Consider the following 23,022-nt stretch of genomic DNA (forward strand, 5'->3'; position numbering starts at 1 on the left):
TATCTTTGCCCTATCTAAAGTGTAGGATCCATTTGATAATTGGTATCAGGGTGGGAAAAAGCCGTTTACTCAATAGGACGAGTGTTATGACCTTACAAGAACACAAGATTCATATAACTAAGTAGACGTGTTTTGGATATGACAACCTCACAAGGACACGAGGTCGATATAACTTAGAAGTGAAATCTTGCTATATAAAAAAGGCAAATTATATTAACTTAAGAAGTTTGATAAGTATGGTCACAAAATGAACCACAGGAAGCATTACTATAGCAAAATACAGAACCCATCTTACTCTTTACAAAGGCCAATCCTGTGTTCTACAACATTCCATAGGAGAAACTAGGCACATCACATAGATTTTTTAAGCTTCTACATATCCATTAATTCTACATATAAATAAGTATATGATAATAAAAGGTTAGGGAAATTCAAGACTTGGTGTTGGTGAGCCAAATCACATCCTGAATAACTGATGCAGCAAGCAAGAGGCTGCTGAAGAAGGTGAAGGCTATTGAAACTGCAATGTGGTCACAGAATCTGTATAAAGCTTTGCAGAAATTCGGAAGAGGAGTATGTTTAATTCCTGTGCGGTTCAAATTTGTGACTGAAGCTGCAGCTGACCCTGCACTTAACATCGCATATGCAAAAACCTGGAAAAGGAGGATTCATCAGGCCCTCGTAAATCACTAGTTTCAGCATTAAAATTTCTGTTTTCAAAGAAGCTAATATATCACATCCAGGGAGGACCCAGAAATTATATTGAGGGTAAGGTAAGTAATATATAATTTTAGAAAATTAAGTGAGTTGGATTGTATTTGTTTAATATAATCTATTGAAAAAAGAAATAGGAATCAAATCTAGAAACATTAATGAATTTTTTAGTGGGGTCACAGCGTCGCCCTGAAGTCAGTCCCGAACATACCTGATCGAGAGCAAATATAAGCCAGGCATGGCTTCTTGAGGGAACCGCTGGAACTTTCCTGAGCAGCCTTGTTCCACTGATAAGCAATTGCAGCAAAGATAAGTGCTGCAGCCACAGAAACTCCAAACAGGTACCTGTCAGTACCAAACCATTTCAAAACGGTCGTTAAATTCTAAACCCTGAACTCTAAACTTTTTGACCGATATCTCGGATTATACCTCAAAGCTACATAAATTGGGCAAATCAAGTTTCAACCAACCACTGGGTAAAAAACTAGTGACAACTTCACTCTTAATCCTTAAAGACTGTTTTTGAAACATTCTATCATAACATTGTCAAATCTTGAAAGTAAACTTTTTTTTTTTTTTTTTTTTTTTTTTCACTTACAAAGAAAAAGAAAGACTGTTTGTGATAGAAAGACTGTTTGTGATAGAATGTTTCAAAAACAGTTCACTAAATAGAACCGACTAGTGATTGGTTCCACTAAGTTTTCATCAGGTAGTTGGAACCCCGAGTAAGCTCTACCGGGTTTAGTCAGACCTATTTTCAAACTTCAAATAGATAGGAGGAAGAATTTTACCAATGGGGTTATGGAAATACATGTCTAACAAAACATGGAACTGATATCAACCATTGGATTTTTCCTGTGAACCAAAGCTAGTATACCCATATTAATCATCTGGGACACAACTACCTCTTCGGCAGTTCCTTTGAAACTCTTGAGTGGATTGCTTAAGAGATCCTGAGTTCGAAACTTTGGGTATATGATAGACCTCCCCTTAAACATGTTTACCAATACAAGGGGCATAAGGGACAATCGGAATGTGAGGGCTTTGCTGTTGGTTGTTAGGGGAATTAGTTACAATCACGTGTGAGTAGGGAATCAAGTTGTTATTTGTGTGAGGGGGAATCAGGTTGTTAGCATAGAGAATGGGTAGTCTGGAAGTTAGTATAAATAAAGGAAGTCAGTGTTGGTGAAGGGGGAGATAAAATAGAGTCATTGTGGGAGGTCCCCAGCTCCTCGAATTGCTGGGATCTATCTGTTGAGTTTATCAATTGTTTTGGTTGTTCTTTGCTTTTCTCTATTAATATACTTGGTGAGGCTTGTTTGTGGTGAACATATCTGCTATTTGTACTGTTTGGCTATTGTTTGTTATCAGTGCAGGGAGTCTCATCAATGGTATCAGAGCCAAGGTTGGGGAACGGTAAAAGCGGAAATGGAGACTAGGATGGGAAATGTGGAAAAAGATATGAGATCGATGAAGGAAGATTTGAGAACGATCAAAGAATGCTTGAAGGAGATGCTAGCATGGATGAGGCAAAAGGAGGAGGAGGAAACCAAAGGAGTTAAGAGGGATGGGTCAACGGAAAGAGCGGTGAAACAGAATCGAAACCAAGGGGAAGAGAACAGTGAACCCAATGCAAACCAGAATGGCAAACCCATAGTTACTGAACGAAATCGACCAGAGTCAGATGGCGGAGAATTGAATAACGATATTCATAGGGAAGAATCTGTACGATTGGTTATTCAGGATAAAAAGGTATTTTAAGGTGTATCAAGTGGCTGAAAACGAGAGGTTGGCCACGGTGGCCGTTTGCATGGAGGGCGACGCGATCAATTGGTTCCAGTGGATGGAGGTGCGAGCTCCTATGACGACATGGGCCGCCTTTAAACTTGCCTTGCTTTGTTGGTTCAGGGCTCACAGAAGAAGGGTTTGTACAGATTGATGGGAATCCAACAAGCCGGTACAATGGAAGATATTGCCGGAAGTCTGAAGCTGTATCTGCTCCATTGTGTGAAGAAAAAGAAGACATATTGTGGGCCAACTTCTTAAACGGCTTAGACCAAATCTAAAAGCTGAAGTCAAATTGGGCCAGCCCAATTTATTAATTCAATTAATGGAGTTAACCCAGACAATAGAGGAGAACAATTGGGCTTTAGAAAAAATGAAGTTTGGGCTCAATAACACTGTAAAACCAGTTGGGCTGTATGGGTTTAATAGAGGAATATTTCAGTGGGGGGTAAACAGGGGATAACAAATACAATTGAATGTGGGCTTGAGCAATTTGATAATGGACTAGGCAAAGGTTTAAATGCAGGGTTTGGGCCGGTAGAGAAATTGGGTCAATGGAAAATGGGTCAAGGGTCCAATCAAATTTAAATCAGACTGCAAATAACCCCAGGCTATTTCCCTTCATCAATCAGCCGAGATATTCTGGCAATTCCTCGCCAGCGCGTCAAACTTGGGAAGAGGCACCATTTGGTGTGCGACAGCCTCTAGTTATCAAAGCCTGAGTACCACACCAAATCCACCGGTCAATCACAACTTCTATCCACGGCGAACAGCTCCTTTCCAGCGAATGACAGAAGATAAGGAAGAAGACGGCGATAAAGGAGTGAGGAGCGGTGTGGTGTCGGGTGAAAATTTTCCATCTCTCCACCTTGAGGACAAGGTGGTTCTTCAAGGGGAGGGTATTGATAGACCTCCCATTAAACATGTTTACCAATACAAGGGGCATAAGGGACAATGGGAATGTGAGGGCTTTGCTGTTGGTTGTTAGGGGAATTAGTACAATCACGTGTGAGTAGGGAATCAAGTTGTTATTGTGTGAGGGGGAATCAGGTTGTTAGATAGAGAATGGTAGTCTGGAAGTTAGTAAATAAAGGAAGTCAGTGTTGGTGAAGGGGGAGATAAAAAAGAGTCATTGTGGGAGGTCCCCAGCTCCTCGATGCTGGGATCTATCTGTTGAGTTTATCAATTGTTTTGGTTGTTCTTTTGCTTTTCTCTATTAATATACTTGGTTGAGGCTTGTTTGTGGTGAACATATTCTGCTATCTTGTACTGTTTGGCTATTGTTGTTACAGTGCAGGGAGTCTCATCAATGGTATCAGAGCCAAGGTTGGGGAACGGTAAAAGCGGAAATGGAGACTAGGATGGGAAATGTGGAAAAAGATATGAGATCGATGAAGGAAGATTTGAGAACGATAAAGAAGTTGGGAGATGCTAGCATGGATGAGGCAAAAGGAGGAGGAGGAAACCAAAGGAGTTAAGAGGGATGGGTCAACGGAAAGAGGCGTGTGAAACAGAATCGAAACAAGGGGAAGAGAAAAGTGAACCCAATGCAAACCAGAATGGCAAACCCATAGTTACTGAACGAAATCGACCAGAGTCAGATGGCCGGAGAATTGAAATACCGATATTCATAGGGAAGAATCTGTACGATTGGTTATTCAGGATAAAAAGGTATTTTAAGGTGTATCAAGTGGCTGAAAACGAGAGGTTGGCACGGTGGCCGTTGCATGGAGGGCGACGCGATCATTGGTCCAGTGGATGGAGGTGCGAGCTCCTATGACGACATGGGCCGCCTTTAACTTGTTGCTTTGTTGGTTCAGTGGCTCACAGGAAGAAGGGTTGTACAGATCCTGATGGGAATCCAACAAGCCGGTACAATGGAAGAATATTGCCGGAAGTCTGAAGCTGTATCTGCCCATTGTGTGAAGAAAAAGAAGACATATTGTGGGCCACTTCTTAAACGGGCTTAGACCAAATCTAAAAGCTGAAGTCAAATTGGGCCAGCCCAATTATTAATTCAATTAATGGAGTTAACCCAGACAATAGAGGAGAACAATTGGCTTTAGAAAAAATGAAGTTTGTCATAACACTGTAAAACCAGTTGGGCTGTATGGGTTTAATAGAGGAAATATTTCAGTGGGGCTGGGTAAAAAGGGGATAACAAATACAATTGAATGTGGGCTTGAGCAATTTGATAATGGACTAGCAAAGGTTTAAATGCAGCTGGGTTTGGGCCGGGTAGAGAAATTGGGTCAATGGAAAATGGGTCAAGGGTCCAATCAAATTAAATCAGACTGCAAATAACCCCAGGCTATTTCCCTTCATCAATCAGCCGAGATATTCTGGCAATTCCTCGCCAGGCGTCAAACTTGGGAAGAGGCACATTTGGTGTCGCGACAGCCTCTAGTTATCAAAGCTGAGTACCACACCAAATCCACGGTCAATCACAACTTCTATCCACGGCGAACAGCTCCTTTCCAGCGAATGACAGAAGATAAGGAAGAAGACGGCGATAAAGGAGTGGAGGGCGGTGTGGTGTCGGGTGAAAATTTTCCATCTCTCCACCTTGAGGACAAGGTGGTTCTTCAAGGGGGGGAGTATTGATAGACCTCCCATTAAACATGTTTACCAATACAAGGGGCATAAGGGACAATCGGGAATGTGAGGGCTTTGCTGTTGGTTGTTAGGGGAATTAGTTACAATCACGTGTGAGTAGGGAATCAAGTGTTTATTTGTGTGAGGGGGAATCAGGTTGTTAGCATAGAGAATGGGTAGTCGGAAGTAGTATAAATAAAGGAAGTCAGTGGTTGGTGAAGGGGGAGATAAAAATAGAGTCATTGTGGGAGGTCCCCAGCTCCTCGAATTGCGGGATCTATCTGTTGAGTTTCAATTGTTTTGGTTGTTCTTTGCTTTTCTCTATTAATATACTTGGTTGAGGCTTGTTTGGTGTGAACATATTTGCTATCTTGTACTGTTTGGCTATGTTTGTTATCAGGCAGGGAGTCATCAGTATATTACTCAAGAAGCCCTGATTTTTACCAATAGGGTTATGGATATACATGTCTCACAAGGACATTGAACGTATCAACCATTAGACTTTTCTTCTGCAGCCAAAAGCTAGTATAGCCATAATAATCATTGAGGACTACTAAATTTAGGTAGTTTAACGGTTCGCTTGAAACTCTTCGATGTATACTCAAAATGTTTTGATTCGAATTCCCACAACTATTATAAGGACAACCACTAAAGATTAACTTAGTTGTTAACTTTAGAGTCCCGAAAGACTATTGACCCGGATACTTCGATTAAAAAAAAAAAAAAAAAAACATTTGGGGACACAATTTTCACAATCTTATGATACAAAGACACAAAGGGTAAACAAATAAACCCAAAAAAAATAATAATAATAATAATTATCACTCACGGGTGATCTGTTCATCATATGCCAGAAAACTGCAGAACAGGTACGCAAATTAGAGTTTGTTTTTACTCAAGGACGACCGAAACCAAGAGGAAAATTCAACAAGACAAATTAAAGTTTCATTAAAGCAGAGTAATATGACTCACAACGTGACAAATAAACCTGACAAATCGCCCCTTTCCGGGCAATTGAGGCAGAACCCAGAGGAGGAATGCACTGTTTAATTAATTTTTTAATTAATATAATAAATGAAGAAATGAATTTCATGGAAAAGAATTGTTAGGTGACCTGTTTGGTCGGCAAGAAAGACAAAGAGACTTAAACAGATATAATAAAATTATTCTCTGTTATTTACTTTTCTAGGCAACCAAACAGAGTCATAAACTGAAAAGCAAGTAATTGCTTTCCTTCACTTTCTCAGTAGCCAAACAGGAAAATACAAAACCAACCCACCAAGCTAAACAACATCAACATGAACAAAAAGAACTTTCTGTTCCTTCACATTCTTATCAACCAAACAAACAAAAACAATCAAAATCATTTCTCAAAAAAGCACTCGAAGAACAAAAAATAAACAAGAAAAGCACTTACTCAAAAGCATAAGAATGAGACCACTTGGAAGAAACATCAAGCTGGAACCCATAAATTGAAACCGCACTATTTTGACCAGCAGTAACCATGAAGGAAAACGCCACCACAGAAGCCACCAAGCACACAAACCTCAACAACATTTGCACCACCACCTCATTTCTCCGCCGGTTGATTATCACCTCCTTTCCTGCCGCGCCATTCATTGCCTCAACACTCTGATCAGCTTTGTGGCCGTTCATCATCATCAACAACTCACATAAAACACTTCTATAAGTAGCTAGTTTTGAAAGTGTGTTGCTTTATGAATGTGTTTTGAGGGTTGTGTACAAGGGTTTTAATGGGAGGCTTTTACAGTATGGAGAGTTAGATTTTCGCATTAAATTTAATGTACGTAATGCATTAAAATAGGAAGAGATCAGTGCACAAGTACAACAGTTTTGTGCAAAGCCATATTGAAAGGCCATGTGTCACACACAAATTAAAAATATTCATTCCAAAGAGGGAAATAGGCCAGTATATATATATATATATACACTGAACTATTGAAGATTGGTTATTTGGTGAATTTGGTGTTGACTTGTGTTTTTAAATTGATGTATGTGACATATGAATTATAATGTTTTTTAAGGATAGGTTATTCGTCATAGCAATTTAAAAATAAGTAGAGATGTGAAATAAGTGGGATTAAGATTACAGAGTCAATTACAATGGCTCAAAACTCAAAATTTTGGCCGATATGAAACCAAAGAAGAATCAATTTTATACGTGACTGCCCACATGATGAAGGGCTCTGGCTCATAATTAGTAGGACCAGGAGCATAGTACCTAATTTGTTTGACCAACTTACATGGAATTTCATATTTGGAATTGACGACTGACTAAATCTCTTCGATAGTCACCCTTATTAATGTCTGTGGGAATTCAAACCCAGAAATCCATGGTAGACCAATTTATTCTTTTACCATCTGGTTTTCCGTGGTGTTTTCAATGCAGTTACCCACCTCTTGAAATACCATTTGTTTGAAAGCTCTAGCTATCCAAAAAATTAAACATCACATTGAATAATGTATTATGTGTCAATCATATTATCGAATCGATGCCATAAAATGACCCTTATAATTTCTAAAGATTGAATTAATAGGGTCAGAGAGTTGAACAAGGATTTGAATATTTGAGTAATAACAGAGGCAAGCTCCCATTAGATAGTGAGTGAGGGGTAGTTGAGTCTTGAGTGCTGAGGATAATGGTAATTTATTATGAGAAAAATGACTCATAGGTGCAAACTGCAAAGAGTTTAATTTTCATGGCCTGTCATATCATCAATTTGGTGGGAGAAGGGTGCAACTACTACTCTGTAAATCATGTTAAATGTATCAAGTACATTAATTTAGGGGAATTTATTGTATGAGACCACATCTTTGATTTCTTGTTGAACCTAAATCTCAAGTATCTAACCCTAGGACAGCATATTTGATGAGAGGATGAATGTCTTGATAAAGACTTAAATCATCCAAACTTATAATATCCGAGGCCAACATTACCCCGCTCGAGGGTTTCCCATCTTTATGAATCAAATGATCTTTGGAAAACAGAAAATAATGCGTTTCATTACGTAGGAACGTATGAGAGAATTCAAACCCTGAGAAAGTAGGAATGAAGGGGGGAGAGAATATATCAAAATTGCTTAGCTAAGGCATTAAACTGATGATCCTGACGGTGTCACAGCTGCACAGCATAGAAAATTCTGGGTTAAAAGCCAATAGGTAGTTACTGAAACAATTGCAGGCACTATGTAAGATAGGGTATAACTGGACAATTTGTGTGATTTAATTACTCATATCACAACCAATATGGCAGGTATCACATGTAGCATTTAAGTCTATGTCAAGAAGACAAACTTTTGTTTCAATTGGAAGCCAGTGAACTGTAGAATTCCTTGAATTGGGAGAAAATTATACCTATAGTCTGGGCCAACACAGCTGGGATTGTTTCTATTGGCAATCTCTACTGCCTTTTAGCTGAGCACAAGTCTTTTGAGGTAATCATAATTAGTAAAGAGTGGTGAATTTTGGCCTTTATATTATTCAAGCTGATTCTAGTATTAGAAGCTTGCCATTTATGTAAAATGTATGTTTTTGTTAGAATGTATTTTTTTTTAAAAAGAAAATAGTTACCATTAATTCTAATTCAACAATAAAACCTGTGAGGCAGTATCAGAGTGATGATTAAGACAAAAAAGAGTAGAGCCTGGAACAATCTGAAGACTCTAAAATGTACAAGAAGAAGTGAAATGGACGAGAATTATTGCCATTGAATGCATTCAAGCTCTGCATTAGGCCAAGAAAAAGGGAAAGCATATTAGCCACTCATTCATTACACAAATTGCGTGTTTCCCAGGTCAAGATACAGGTCCTCACTTCACAATAAAGGAGAAATCACATAATTAAATTTCAATCAGATATTTGTACGTAGTAATGTTGGATACGAATAAAACAATCTAAGAGCAAAGAAAAGGATATTTGCTATTAAANCCAGTCATATCATCAATTTGGTGGGAGAAGGGTGCAACTACTACTCTGTAAATCATGTTAAATGTATCAAGTACATTAATTTAGGGGAATTTATTGTATGAGACCACATCTTTGATTTCTTGTTGAACCTAAATCTCAAGTATCTAACCCTAGGACAGCATATTTGATGAGAGGATGAATGTGTTGATAAAGACTTAAATCATCCAAACTTATAATATCCAAGGCCAACAGTACCCCGCTCGAGGGTTTCCCATCTTTATGAATCAAACGACCTTTGGAAAACAGAAAATAATGCGTTTCATTACATAGGAACGTATGAGAGGATTCAAACCCTGAGAAAGTAGGAATGAAGGGGGGAGAGAATATATCAAAATTGCTTAGCTAAGGCATTAAACTGATGATCCTGACGGTGTCACAGCTGCACAGCATAGAAAATTCTGGGTTAAAAGCCAATAGGTAGTTACTGAAACAATTGCAGGCACTATGTAAGATAGGGTATAACTGGACAATTTGTGTGATTTAATTACTCATATCACAACCAATATGGCAGGTATCACATGTAGCATTTAAGTCTATGTCAAGAAGACAAACTTTTGTTTCAATTGGAAGCCAGTGAACTGTAGAATTCCTTGAATTGGGAGAAAATTATACCTATAGTCTGGGCCAACACAGCTGGGATTGTTTCTATTGGCAATCTCTACTGCCTTTTAGCTGAGCACAAGTCTTTTGAGGTAATCATAATTAGTAAAGAGTGGTGAATTTTGGCCTTTATATTATTCAAGCTGATTCTAGTATTAGAAGCTTGCCATTTATGTAAAATGTATGTTTTTGTTAGAATGTATTTTTTTTTAAAAAGAAAATAGTTACCATTAATTCTAATTCAACAATAAAACCTGTGAGGCAGTATCAGGGTGATGATTAAGACAAAAAAGAGTAGAGCCTGGAACAATCTGAAGACTCTAAAATGTACAAGAAGAAGTGAAATGGACGAGAATTATTGCCATTGAATGCATTCAAGCTCTGCATTAGGCCAAGAAAAAGGGAAAGCATATTAGTCACTCATTCATTACACAAATTGCGTGTTTCCCAGGTCAAGATACAGGTCCTCACTTCACAATAAAGGAGAAATCACATAATTAAATTTCAATCAGATATTTGTACGTAGTAATGTTGGATACGAATAAAACAATCTAAGAGCAAAGAAAAGGATATTTGCTATTAAATGATAAACAGATCATGTATGCTCTTGTAGAAACAATGCGGGCACATTCTATCATTTCTCTCAACCTCAAGATAATGTTTATGACAAGAAGAATTGTGGCACTTCCCCCACAAAGGAAAAATATTGATTCAAGCATCAAGCTCAAAAGAAGATTTACTGAAACTCAATTATATATTTGAATTGCCGAAGGAATATTTGACAATTTGATCATGATAAGATATGATGAATCTCCAAGGTGACTGCAATAGCAAACTTAAAGGCCAAACATCAAATCCATGACTTTAGATACCACTGACTTTGATGGGGAAGCAATGGCACCTCCTGACTGTCGAGTATTTGTACTTCCATTTTGGAGATAATAGGGGCGAGGAGAGGATCTTGCAGCGTTCAGCTCTGAAGTTCTGCTTGATGGAGGTGGCAAAGTCATAAACCCTTGATTGTTAAGCCTTTCATTTAAAGCCTGGCGTTGCATGGCATCCAATGGTTTGACACCAACAATTAATACTCCATTGATTTGCATCCCATTCTTGTTGAGAGCCTTCTGCGCATCAGAACGATTCTGCACCAGCCAAAAGATAGAGCAATCATTTACAGTGAAGAATTTAACAATAAATATTGCCACAAGACTTGCAATCAAGTGCCCCCAATACTTTGGCTGAAAATAAGAGCATGACCTTCATTGCAAAACTCATTGAATGAATGAGACAAGAATAAACCCAATTTGCCCAAATCCCAAAATGGCATGTCACACTAACCTAAACAATTTAATCATGTATTATAGTTTTCCTTTAAAAAAATAAACTAAGAAGGAAGAAGAAAGAAGAAAGAAGAAAGCAAAAATATTTCCTTGATTCCAACATCGGATAAATTTGAAAGCACGCTAAAATAACATTTATTGCATTATCAAACAGAATAAGATGACCTATTGAGCCCAAGGGTGCTAATGCAAACACAACCCATTCATAAAACGCTACGAAATGAAAACCAAACTCCATCAATAACTGGAATGGCTCTCAAATCCCGATTAACCCATTTAGATAACCAGGCCAGGAAGCAATCTGGTCAAACTCTCTGGGCCAAGTGCAAGTTAGCAAAATACTAGCACATTTTGGGGTATTTCTAGTATGAATGGAAATAGACAAATAAGAACAAATCTCTAAACACTTGTAATATAAAAGGAGTTATTCCACATTTGGCATACATTTCTCCTTGTAAGCAAGACTACAAAGCAATAACATGGATGAAATGACATCGATGCCATTAACCTGTATTGAATCATGAAAATTGTTCAGAGATCATCAATGCTCAAGTTCACAAAAAAGAAAAAGAACCTGATAGAGAATATGCATCCAGTTAGCTTCTCTTGGACCTGGAACATGTTTCAAGATCACACCACACTTTTCAAACTCCCGCAAAACCAAATTGGTATCTGCTGGGGAAAATCTGGTAAGAAAGGTCCAGACAAGAGTTATAAGTATTACAAATTTGATAAACATTCAAGGTAATATTATAAAATAGTATTCAAGGTTCTAAGCTTTCCATAGACACTTAGCAGAAAGGAGAATATCAATCTAAACAGGCAAATGAATCACACCTATAGACGCCCATATTTGATTCTAAAATTAATTTAACAGTTTCAGTTGTTGAAAGTGGATTATGCACAAAATATGGATTCACATTCCTAATCAAGAAGGTCACACCTATAGACGCCCATATTTGATTCTAAAATTAATTTAACAGTTTCAGTTGTTGAAAGTGGATTATGCACAAAATATGGAGTTCACAATTCCTTATATCAAGAAGGGTTCATGAAATCATTACTGTAAGCACAAGAGGGGTATAAAAGCCCATAAGTATAAGAAATACTTTCACGTCAACTTAGGGAAGTCAGTCGTGCAATCAAGTTAGATAAACCAGTCAAAATTACACCAAATAAATGATATACAACAAAAAACTGAGTGTCATATGCAAACTGAAAAGGTGAGTTAAGAACATACCCATAAACAGTAACCCATTCTTCCTCGTTAAGGTTCCCAGTAGGCAAGCTATTCCTCTGCATCTCCGGCCTAGCAACTTCCCTTGGTGGAGGAAGTGTGATCAAAGCACCAGGCTGCACCACACCCTCAACTGGAGAACCCCTGGCCTTCTCCTCTTGTTCGCTACTACTAGACTTTGTTGGCAACCACCAACCCAAACCCGGTGAACCCTGCTGATTCTGCTGCCCACCTCCGACCGCAAAAGAAGTGCTTGTCTCTGATTTCCCCTTAGCTGGAATTGATGAAAAGTCCCGACCAGAACTTTGAGCAGGAGTTCTCAAGTCTGACTTTATTTCTGGCGATGTTGGGTAGTCAAGAATCCCTGACTCTGGAGAGAAATCAGAGCGGTCATCCAAGGTGTAAATGGGAGGGGGTGGAAGATCCGAACCCCCAAAATTCTCACGCCATAGTGCTGAAACTGCCGCAGCCTGACCTGGACTCGAAAATTTCCCTCTACGTGCAGAAATCGGTGATGCTAAATCTTGAAAAAACAACGATTGCCTCCCGGTTCCAGACTTGGGAGTTCTATGCACTGTACTGCTCATTTCAAGAAGCTGCTTCCACCACACAACAAAACACCTTCAACAAATCAAAAATTAAATGATCAACCCAAAATTCCCTTTAGCCAAGTATACGAGAAACTAAAATGAGAAGTTCACTCTAAACAATCTAAATATCCAAATTGTTATTTCTTCTTAATATTTTCTGGGTATCTTCAACAACAAAACGCAGCTCAAAAAGCACTAGCTTCTAGCTAAAATATTCAGAAAAAAAAAAAACAAAAAGCTCACATCACACATTAAAAAAATATAGCACAAACAAAATCAAACCCCAGAAAACAAACGAGTATAGGTTCGTTTAGCTCTTCGAGATTCCCTTACTCAAGTAAACAAAAAGAAACTTTTTTATTCAATTAATCAGTCACAAATCATAATATAAAAAATGAATGTAAGTACACAGAGAGGAAGTACCTGTAATTACTGGGTAGTTTTTCTTTTCTTTTATATTTCTTCTTTTGATTATCTGAAGAGCTGAGAGTGAATGCAGCTCTTCTACGTAGAAGGTTTCCGAAACCCTAAATTTACAGATCGAAATTTGAATTTGGTGCTCAGTGTTCGCTTACCGTTCTTGGGTTTTTTGGTGAAATGACTAAGATACCCTACCTTCGAAAGTTTTTGCGTGCGAGGGTATTTTTGTCGTTTTATTATTAATTGTATGGTTAATATATTTGATTTTTAACATATAATTGTATGGATCAATATTTTCAATAAATTTATTATCCATCCATGATTTCTTCTAATCTGAGTTTATGTTTTTAGCGGTCTCCGATCAAGCAAGAAAGTTCACATTTAGTAAAGGAAAAATCAAAGACAAGCACTTTTGAATGTATTTTTTACGAGGTTTTGAATTTGAGTTTCTCCTTAAATGCTACTAGGGGTAGTAACCACTGAAACTTTTATCCGATCGATAGTTTTAGAGTGCTAGAGAATTAGTTTAAATTCGCGTAAGCTGACTCGAACATCTCCAGTCATAAAAAAGTAAAAAAAAAAAAAAAAGTTCACATTTTAATCCAAAATAAAACTTGGGTTGCCCATGAAACCTCCTTCAATATTTATTTATTCTCCAAATCTTAGCTCCATTACAATGGTTAATTACATGAACCCATTTCATTCGGTACATATAGAGTGTAATTCATTGTTTCATATAATGCATAAAGCGTTTTTGAGTAAAAACTCTATTGGAATAAACACACAGAGTGTCTTTTGAAGAAAAAAAAAAACATTTATTTCTTCATAAAACACCTGAAAGTAGTTATTTGGTTTAGAAAAACAAAAAACGCTTTTGATTATGTGAAATTAATCGTAATGGGACTAAAAAAGACATTTCTAAAAAAAGAGTTTGTTTATAATAGATTTACATATAATCAACTAATTATAAGACGTCACGTCAACGCATGTGACATACACTCGTTTCATAATTAATTGGTTGTATATACAACTATATAACATACACTCTTCTCGTTATTAATAAATTATATTGTATGTACATCCATGGTACGAAAGATTAATCCCCGGATATACTTTAAAAGGGAGCCGACAAGGGCTCTTCAAGATTAATCTGATCAGGGGATTCTGCAATATTATTCAAAGAACATTGGCAAGGTCTTTCAATGACTTGAATCTTCTTATCATTAGCAATGTTAAATTGCTCTTCCTTCTGCAGTTTCTCCTCATTTTTCTCTTCTTCTTCAACACCTTCCTGGACCTGTAAACACAAAATGTGCAAAGTTTGATTAGAAAACAAAACCATGTAATCATAAAGAATCAAACTCCAAAACATAATGCCATGGAAAATGAACCTAACCTTGATGAATACACTTGAAGCTTCCTTTTCCTTCATCTTCTGAACTACATCTGCAGCCACCTCCTGCTCCAAAACAAGTTGATTAAAACTCAGAAATTACAGTAACAGTTCAAAAAGAGAGGAAAGCAAAAACACAGAGAGATTGAACTTACTCTAGCTTGATGGAGTTGGTCTTGACTCAAAGTTTTAGGCTCCGTTTCAATGGAGCAACAAATATTAGTAGCCATAACCAGAAAAAAACCCAGATAATTGTAGCCCATTAGCACCACCAAAAAATGTGAGATTTATCACATTTGGGCCAATTTATAGGCAACCCACATCAGACCTTTGCACTATGGTCACGGGTCTTTTAGACTTTGGGTTATGTTGAAAAGAAAATTTGGGGCTATAAACTGATAAGGCCAGCTCAAAATTTTGTCCCTCATTCCCATTCCGTGATTGGACAAAAAGCTAGGGTTAAATTACTCAACTTTTGCTTTGCGAAATTTCAATTGATTGGCCAATTTTGTTATCCTATTGTTGGTGATGAATTTTTGTGATATTATTGATTTTGATTGGTGATTTTTGCTTTCGGTTGAGCTGTAAAGTAGGTATCGGGTTGCCTTTACAATTAATTTCCATGAAATTTATGAAGATGGAAAAGGGGAAAATTTTGAGTTCAAGAAGTGTATTCATATTCGAAAAATTAACAACAAGAGTTATTAACTCTCACCTCCCTAAGGTGTCAGAAAGTATTATAAAACTCTTAATTAAGTACGAGAAATAATCATAACGTCCCCTCAGATTTGGAAAAATCATCACTTAGTTCGCTTTGACCATGAAATAAAATAATGAAAATCATGGTTGTTAGTATCCTATGATACCCGATACATATCATACGATACGATTTGAGACAGGTCGCCAACAATACGTATCAGGAGTGTATCCTAAACCATTCGATACTTGTGTATACCTACCAAGATACGTATCGTTCATATCCTTAAAAATATCGTATAAATCGATACGACTTTATTAATTGGGCCAAAGGTCCAAAAAAAAATATCGGGTCGAAACCGGGTCCCTAACTGATCACTAAAACTGTCCAATTTACCTATTTGCATGGAGAAATGAAGAGGAATATGTTATGCTGATTTTACATGATAATAAATATACATTGATCTTGGAATTGTGATTAATTTTGATTATGTAATACGTAATTTAAAATCAATAATACCACAAAATTCTTTAATAATCTTGGGGATTTATATAATTTTTAGAAAATTTTGATTATTTATTATTTTTTTGAAAAAATGTATCTTACGATACGATAGCGATTCAAAAAATTAGGTTTTTGATACACATACGTACACGATTTGATAACCATTTCAAAATTATCATAGCAGGAGGTAAGTGATGATTTTAGAAATCAGGGGAGGTAATGGATTATTTTATACCTTGGGGTTTTCTGATAATTTTTTAAACCTTAAGGGTGGTCACAGGCCTAAAACAATTATGAAGTGATATTAACTGGGCCTTAATATCAACTCAGCCTGCTTGAAAGCCCATTAAAAAGTGAACAATTGGGCCATTGACAGGTTTTCACGATTTTCAATATTTTAAAAATTAAAAATAAATATATTAAAGAAATTTTAAATTTTATTACTTTTTTTTTTTTTTTTGTAACCAAGGTTCTGACCAGCTTACGGATATCTCAACTATTCTCAGAGAGGCTAGTGCAACAACCCATTGCCAAAACCCCTCACTTAAATCGTAGATGTATATAGGGAATCGAATCTAAACCGTGCATTTGCTACACTATCCCAGTTCGCCCTAACCATCTAGACTACCATAGATGGGTTTTAAATTTTATTACGTTTTTGACTAAATTCCCATATATAAAATCTAGAAAGGCCAATGTAAATGTGAACTATATAACCACTCCCTTAATTAACAACTAACCAAACGTGTACATGCTTTATTGGAGAAGAATAATAAGGGCTATAATATGGACATTTCAAATAGCATAAAGTCAAAAATAATCAATTAAAAGTTTCAATCATAGGAATATTAGTCAAGGATTTGATTGAGGTATATTATTAGGTAGCTACCCACCATGCCCCATTGCTTAGGCATGTGCAATCTTTGAACAAATTAATATATATATATATATATATATATATAATTATGAAGGTGGTCCAACACAAATGTATTATTATATGTCACTTTGTGATTTATTATCTAATATCTAGCTAGCTCTTAATTGCAATAATAATAATTTAATATTTGGTTAACTAACTATATTGTGTAACAAAATAATGAATAATAATGTTGGTCAAATTAATTGATGGAAGTAGCCATGCACGATGTGTAGATACGGTTTGATTTTTTGTTTAATATTATACAATAAGATTTGTCACATTTTTATATAGAAAGGCTCCCCGTGACCTAATTTGGGAGCTAGCCTAGCATAGAAAAGCTTATGCTATTTGATCAATTAGCATCTAGGTCACATTCATATATTAATTAACTATATACATAGTTATGTATTATATTTGTATAACATACTCTAACCCCCTAAGGTTTTCCTAATTAAATAAACCCCCTTCGTATTGGATATTGTTGTGAACCCCTTACAAAATTACAAATTGTCAAAGTTAGGGTTGTATCGTTAATATAACAGATAAAGGTATAAATGAATAATATATACAGATAAGCTATGCTATTTGATCAACTAGCATCTAGTTCACATATTATATTAATTATAACATATAGATATTTGTATTATTATTTACTTATTCTAAACCCCTGAGGTTTGCACCAATGACAAAGAACCCTCGTTGTATTGGATATTGTTTTGAACCCTCTGCAAATGCCAAACGTTAAGGTTTTATAGTAAAAATAACAGATAATAAGGCAAAATGTAAATGCAGTTATAAATATACGGATATTGTTTGAAGCAAATAGCCTTGGAATCCCAAAGATATGTTCTTTTTTTGCAGTATTTTTTAGTGTAATGTATATTACTTTATTTGCGTAATATCCTAGATCTTGAGGGCATTTGTGTCATTCTAAACATGTTGATTTGCTACCAATAAAATAACATTTAAGCGTATGCCAGGGGTAAATAAGGTATTTAGCTGCTTAGGTTATGTCGTAACTTGACAAACAACAGGGGGTTCACAATAATATCCAATACCACAGGGGTTATTGTCATAGAGGTAATTACCCCTTAATATTAATGTATTATTGCTTTTATATATGCTTCTTTATTCCTTAGTTTCCATGATAGTCAAAGATTTAATCTTATTCTGAAAGACACTCGGTTTCTTCCGTCTCTAATCTTAAATTTCTGTCCTTTAAAAATTTTAATTTTGGGGTGAAACTTTCATAATTTTGAACGGGTTTAACAATTTCCAATATGATTTTTGTTAAAAAAAATAAAAAAAATACCGATACTATAATATATCTCACGCTAACCAGAAAACACACTCTTATAGTTCAATATATATAATTCATTCATCATTAAAAAGAACTAAATCTATACGAACATATTTTCAAGATAACAGTATAAATTTAAATAATGGTTATCAAAGATATATATAAATATTTTTAACCTGTTAAATTATAATTATTTTGTTATATATATACATATAAACATGTGTAACACTTATAGGCAGAGGAAATCAACTCACCTACCCCATTGAAAATTTGAACCTAATGCGACTGAATTTCTTGATGGCCATGTGAAGGGGAATTGAAATTAGGTCACAAAGTAACATTCGTTCATATGGTAGAGACACTTTAAATATTTTCTTTTTTTTTATGACCCCATTTCATATCAATTCACTTTTAAATTTGTATCTATATACAACTATACTTTTAAGAAAGGGGAAGCCCTGAGTTGAGGCCGTATGTTTGCCCTTGATTCATTTAATTCTTCATTCTTGGGGATCGATTATATATATATATATATATTATATATATATATATATATATATATATATATATATATATATATATATATATATATATATATTCAGGTGATGAATACTGAAAAGTCCACATGGGGACTCTTTGAATTACTGGCTAAGCTATATCATGTTCATGTCTTCTCCTTTAGAAAGCTTCAATTTCTTCTTTTTTTCTGTTTCTTTTATTTTTTTTTTTTTGAGTAAACCCGGTAATTGTATCTCCCATGATTCGAACATAAAACCTCTAGATATAGCTGACTCTAGTGGTTAAAGGACTTTCATCGACCAGAAGAGAAGAGATAGTTCAAGTATTTTTGCAGAATTCTCTCTCGTATTCTCATCATTATGTTAAAATATAGAATACGAAGAATGTTAGCTAAGTTAATTCACTACAAATTCTAAAAGATGAGGGGTCTCTATCATAAACTAATATCAACAAAATTATGATTAAACTTAACAAAAAATATAGCATAATAAGATCCTCGTAATTATACATTAAAATCATTATACACTAAGGAATGATGGTAAAAGAGTAAAATGAGATTCACGAGTTTATGAGTTGCCAAGTCTCTCAGACATTAATAAGAGGGGCACTAAGGCTTTCACTCGTCGAAAGTCTCAAGACTCTGAAAAATTAGATGAAATACACACAAACTAACCGAACACTCCAATGATAAAAAAGAAAAAACAAAAAAGTGGGGTGTAGCAGAAGAGAGACAAGAAGCCATATCATCTTTAAACAAATAACATGGAAGATCCCTAGACAATAATAAAATAAAATAAAAATGGTTTGAAATTAATATTATCCTAAAAAGATCAACAGTTTCAGCGAAAGCAGTCAGCACTCACGTACAGACATGTGCTCTTCTTTCATATTCACATGCATGTCGACGCTGTCTCTTCTCTCTTTTCTTATTTTATTTTATTAATTAATTTTTCAGCAATTGATGAAATGACACACTTTTGATTTCTATATATATTTTTTTATGTATATACGGTGTGCTTTTGGGTACTGGTTTTGATATTCTGTGGCCTTTTTGAAATTTAAAAAAGGTTTTCTTGCTTGCTTGTTCATTATCTTCTGGCATTTGCATGGAAGCTTGGGCAACTTGTAGCTTAAATTCCCTTTATCAATAATGCTGTTAAAGAGTTATTTCCAAACCAATTGGGTTATTCATGTATATTTCATCTTGTAAATTTAATAATAATATTTTTTTATATTTTTTTTTTCCTAACTATCCATTTTTTTGTCTGAAAATAGTGTTTGGGTCGGTTACACGTATATCCGACTAATCTATAGGTGATTAGCACAACATCTCTCACCGTCATGAATCTGCTAAATCTTGAGAGTGAGAGGATTTGAAACCTGATAATTAACCATTAACACTTTACATTTGGTGATTCTCCAAGTGAATTATATATATATATATATATATATATAATATATATAATAAGATAAATGTTATGAGATTGGTTCATATAATGATGTAATGCAATAGTAGTCGATTCCAAACCAATATATATGGATGATTTGATTTAGTCGATGATAATGAACTGTTTATATCCATTCTTTAAGACTAAAAGACAATTTATTTGGATTCAAAAGTAAAAAAAAAAAAAAGTATCATTTAGTGTTTATTATCATTGTCAACCGACGAATATCAAGGTTTTAAAAACATGTAAATATTCACACCAAAGAATTTTCGTAATATGTTAAAAAAACAAAAATCCAATATTACAGCTTTTGTTAGAAGAGAAGATGCAAGGATGAGTTTAAGGTGCACGGTTTCAGATTCAAATCCCTCTTGCCTCCAAAATTTAATCATGTGATCATTACTGTTTGATACTTTACTAGTCACTTATAATGATTATTCGACGCATACACAAACTGGTCTGAACAACCTGTTTGAGTTTAAGAAAAAGAAAAAAGGTAAGAGAGGTAATTAAAGATACATGTGCATGCATGGCAATTAAAAAAACTTAAAAAGTGATGAGAGTATTAAGAAATAAGAAATCAAATACCTATGTTAATTAATTAATTAATTAAGGGATTAATTAATTTAATTAAGGCATGAACCTATCACAGATTGTCACAATCTAGGAAGAATATATACAGATTTTGGACTGATAATCATATTCTCATTAAGGTGGGACCCAAAGAGGAAGATCAAATGTCTTGAGTGTGGTAGACAGTTGCTTATCACCCCAATAATCAACACCTAAATCAGTCCTTTTTTTTTTTTTTTTTTAAATTAATTTACAACTATCACTTGCTTGCACATGACTTTGTTTACCACATTTTGCCAGCTAAGCACCACCTGCCCAATTAAATTCAAAATTTTCTTCTCATCTTCAACCTCCTTTTACGGATTCCCTCACTTTCTTGGTATTTTCCCACCTTGATTTCACCATTAATATTCATAGAGACAATCAAAAATATAAAATAAATAAATAAATACCATTATAATGGTACGTGGCTACGTGCACAAGACGATGTTTAACTTGGTTTAAATTCCAGTTGACAATTTCACACTGAAATCCATGCTGCTCCCCAGTAATTTTGGCCCTCGTTTTCCATAAACAAACCCAAACTTTCTTCAACTCTTTCTTTACATTTTACTTGAAATAAGAGCTTGCTACATTTTTTTTATTCTTTTCTCATTATTATTATTATTAGTTTTTATAATCCGAAGAATTTCCGACCTGATTTTGCGAAACCAAGTTCAACACTGAAGTTTCCGTCGAACCCTATAATATTTGAGAAACAAAAATACAATCCGTAAATCTAAGAAACCATCATTATAGTGAACCAAATACCAGCTGGGCATGTGGAAATGTTGCAATTTAGGTATGGGCGACCCATCCTTTTGGTGGCCCATTGGTTTCATAAAAGTGATGCACTACAAAATTTGCCCACTGGATATCTCCTCATAATTAGCCTCTTCTCTTGCTTACTAATCAAGATTTTTTTTTCCACCCGATAAATCCGATAATTGCCTCTATGACTCAAAACAAGACCTTTTGGGTATAATTAACCTCAGTGGTTGAACGGTTTGTCATCCAGCTATAAAAGGAGAGGTCTGATCAAGATTTTTTAATAATTTTTCTTCCAAAAAGATAGATTTCACTTCTAATTTTGCCAAATTGGGCAAGTGAAGAACAATTAAAGGTACATTTAATCCTCTTCTTCCTCCAACTCTTCTTTTAAAATTGTACATTTTTTTGCCCAACACAAAGCTACAAAATCAAATTCTTAGAACCAAAAATTAGGAAATTAAACTACAATACATCGTTAAACTCGGAGCTCCAACCTTAAATCATATGCCTAAAATCGGGTCCGGTATGATGATGAATCACGTACTCATCCCCACCGTTCGATACTCCGAAAAATGAATTTTGAGTAAGGAATTGTTGTTGTTGTGCTTTTTGCAAGTCCTTTTGCCTCCTAAGCTCCATTACCTTCCTATGTGAATTTGAATGTTTTGTCGACATAAATGTTGGACTTGCTGCGGGTCGGTATTCGGGCACCAACCGACCTGACTTGTATCGAACTCCACATGCATTACACAATGTTTTCGGACCCATAGGTCCGGTTCGCCATTGTGGGGTCTTTTCTGCCCCACAATGCAAGCATTTCCGAATTGACCCTAAGTCTGTATTCAAACTTGAGCTCGAGTTCTCACGTTTCATAATTGGTGCTTTCGGAGACACATGAAGAAGACGCGTGGACCAATCGCAAGGTGCTGCACGGGAGCGCTTGGACCGAGCTTTGCCGGGCAATGGAGTTTCGGGTAGGAAAGCTGGGTTGTTGGGTTTCGGGCTGGTGGATTCCGAAATTCGGGTGGAGGCGGAGGAGGATTCGGGTCTGAGTGGTTTGGATCCAGATAACAAATGCATGTGATTGTGCTGTAAAGTCTGGTCTATTGAGAATGAATCCTTTAATTTTCGGGGTGAAACTTTCATAATTTTGAACGGGTTTAACAATTTCCAAATGATTTTTGTTAAAAAAAATAAAAAAAATACCGATACTATAATATATCTCACGTAACCAGAAAACACACTCTTATAGTTCAATATATATAATTCATTCATCATTAAAAAGAACTAAATCTATACGAACATATTTTCAAGATAACAGTATAAATTTAAATAATGGTTATCAAAGATATATATAAATATTTTTAACCTGTTAAATTATAATTATTTTGTTATATATATACATATAAACATGTGTAACACTTATAGGCAGAGGAAATCAACTCACCTACCCCATTGAAAATTTGAACCTAATGCGACTGAATTTTCTTGATGGCCATGTGAAGGGGAATTGAAATTAGGTCACAAAGTAACATTCGTTCATATGGTAGAGACACTTTAAATATTTTCTTTTTTTTTATGACCCCATTTC

The 23,022-nt window shown here is 35.5% G+C and overlaps 4 protein-coding genes across 4 annotated transcripts; all 4 read right to left on the reverse strand.

Annotated features, from left to right (window-relative positions):
• Positions 1 to 209: 209 nt before the first annotated feature.
• LOC116141529 (CASP-like protein 3A1) lies at positions 210 to 6,943 on the reverse strand. The gene is given in 4 exon segments (XM_031427032.1): positions 210 to 653; positions 926 to 1,025; positions 1,027 to 1,059; positions 6,512 to 6,943. Coding segments are annotated over 4 exon segments (600 nt in total). The 5' UTR covers positions 6,757 to 6,943; the 3' UTR covers positions 210 to 431.
• A 3,235-nt stretch (positions 6,944 to 10,178) lies between these two features.
• LOC116141654 (nuclear pore complex protein NUP35) lies at positions 10,179 to 13,472 on the reverse strand. The gene is made up of 4 exons (XM_031427139.1): positions 13,272 to 13,472; positions 12,262 to 12,879; positions 11,596 to 11,707; positions 10,179 to 10,823 (listed from the first exon to the last, which is right to left on the reverse strand). The coding sequence occupies exons 2-4, from the start codon at positions 12,843 to 12,845 to the stop codon at positions 10,518 to 10,520; spliced, it is 1,002 nt and encodes a 333-aa protein (XP_031282999.1). The 5' UTR covers positions 12,846 to 12,879; positions 13,272 to 13,472; the 3' UTR covers positions 10,179 to 10,517.
• A 415-nt stretch (positions 13,473 to 13,887) lies between these two features.
• Positions 13,888 to 14,923, reverse strand: LOC116141774. Its single transcript, XM_031427254.1, has 3 exons — positions 14,817 to 14,923; positions 14,665 to 14,727; positions 13,888 to 14,565 (listed from the first exon to the last, which is right to left on the reverse strand). The coding sequence occupies exons 1-3, from the start codon at positions 14,889 to 14,891 to the stop codon at positions 14,383 to 14,385; spliced, it is 321 nt and encodes a 106-aa protein (XP_031283114.1). The 5' UTR covers positions 14,892 to 14,923; the 3' UTR covers positions 13,888 to 14,382.
• Positions 14,924 to 21,750: 6,827 nt separating this feature from the next.
• On the reverse strand, positions 21,751 to 22,545 carry LOC116141755 (GATA transcription factor 12-like). The gene has a single exon (XM_031427240.1). It carries the CDS (start codon positions 22,509 to 22,511, stop codon positions 21,927 to 21,929), a length of 585 nt encoding a protein of 194 aa, XP_031283100.1. The 5' UTR covers positions 22,512 to 22,545; the 3' UTR covers positions 21,751 to 21,926.
• Positions 22,546 to 23,022: the final 477 nt, after the last annotated feature.

The sequence above is a fragment of the Pistacia vera genome, unplaced genomic scaffold (assembly GCF_008641045.1).
Source record: "Pistacia vera cultivar Batoury unplaced genomic scaffold, PisVer_v2 Contig40, whole genome shotgun sequence".
Lineage (NCBI taxonomy): Eukaryota > Viridiplantae > Streptophyta > Magnoliopsida > Sapindales > Anacardiaceae > Pistacia > Pistacia vera.

What these genes read in the sequence shown, in the direction of transcription:
- LOC116141654 (XM_031427139.1), bottom strand. Translation starts at nt 12,845, where the DNA reads ATGAGCAGTACAGTGCATAGAACTCCCAAGTCTGGAACCGGGAGGCAA. An exon ending in GAATGGGTTACTGTTTATGG is followed by an intron (nt 11,708 to 12,261) that starts GTATGTTCTTAA and finishes CTTTCTTACCAG; the next exon opens with ATTTTCCCCAGCAGATACCA. An exon ending in GGATGCATATTCTCTATCAG is followed by an intron (nt 10,824 to 11,595) that starts GTTCTTTTTCTT and finishes TGGCTGGTGCAG; the next exon opens with AATCGTTCTGATGCGCAGAA.
- LOC116141774 (XM_031427254.1), bottom strand. Translation starts at nt 14,891, where the DNA reads ATGGCTACTAATATTTGTTGCTCCATTGAAACGGAGCCTAAAACTTTG. An exon ending in ACCAACTCCATCAAGCTAGA is followed by an intron (nt 14,728 to 14,816) that starts GTAAGTTCAATC and finishes GTTTTGGAGCAG; the next exon opens with GAGGTGGCTGCAGATGTAGT. An exon ending in CTTCAAGTGTATTCATCAAG is followed by an intron (nt 14,566 to 14,664) that starts GTTAGGTTCATT and finishes TTGTGTTTACAG; the next exon opens with GTCCAGGAAGGTGTTGAAGA.
- LOC116141755 (XM_031427240.1), bottom strand. Translation starts at nt 22,511, where the DNA reads ATGCATTTGTTATCTGGATCCAAACCACTCAGACCCGAATCCTCCTCC.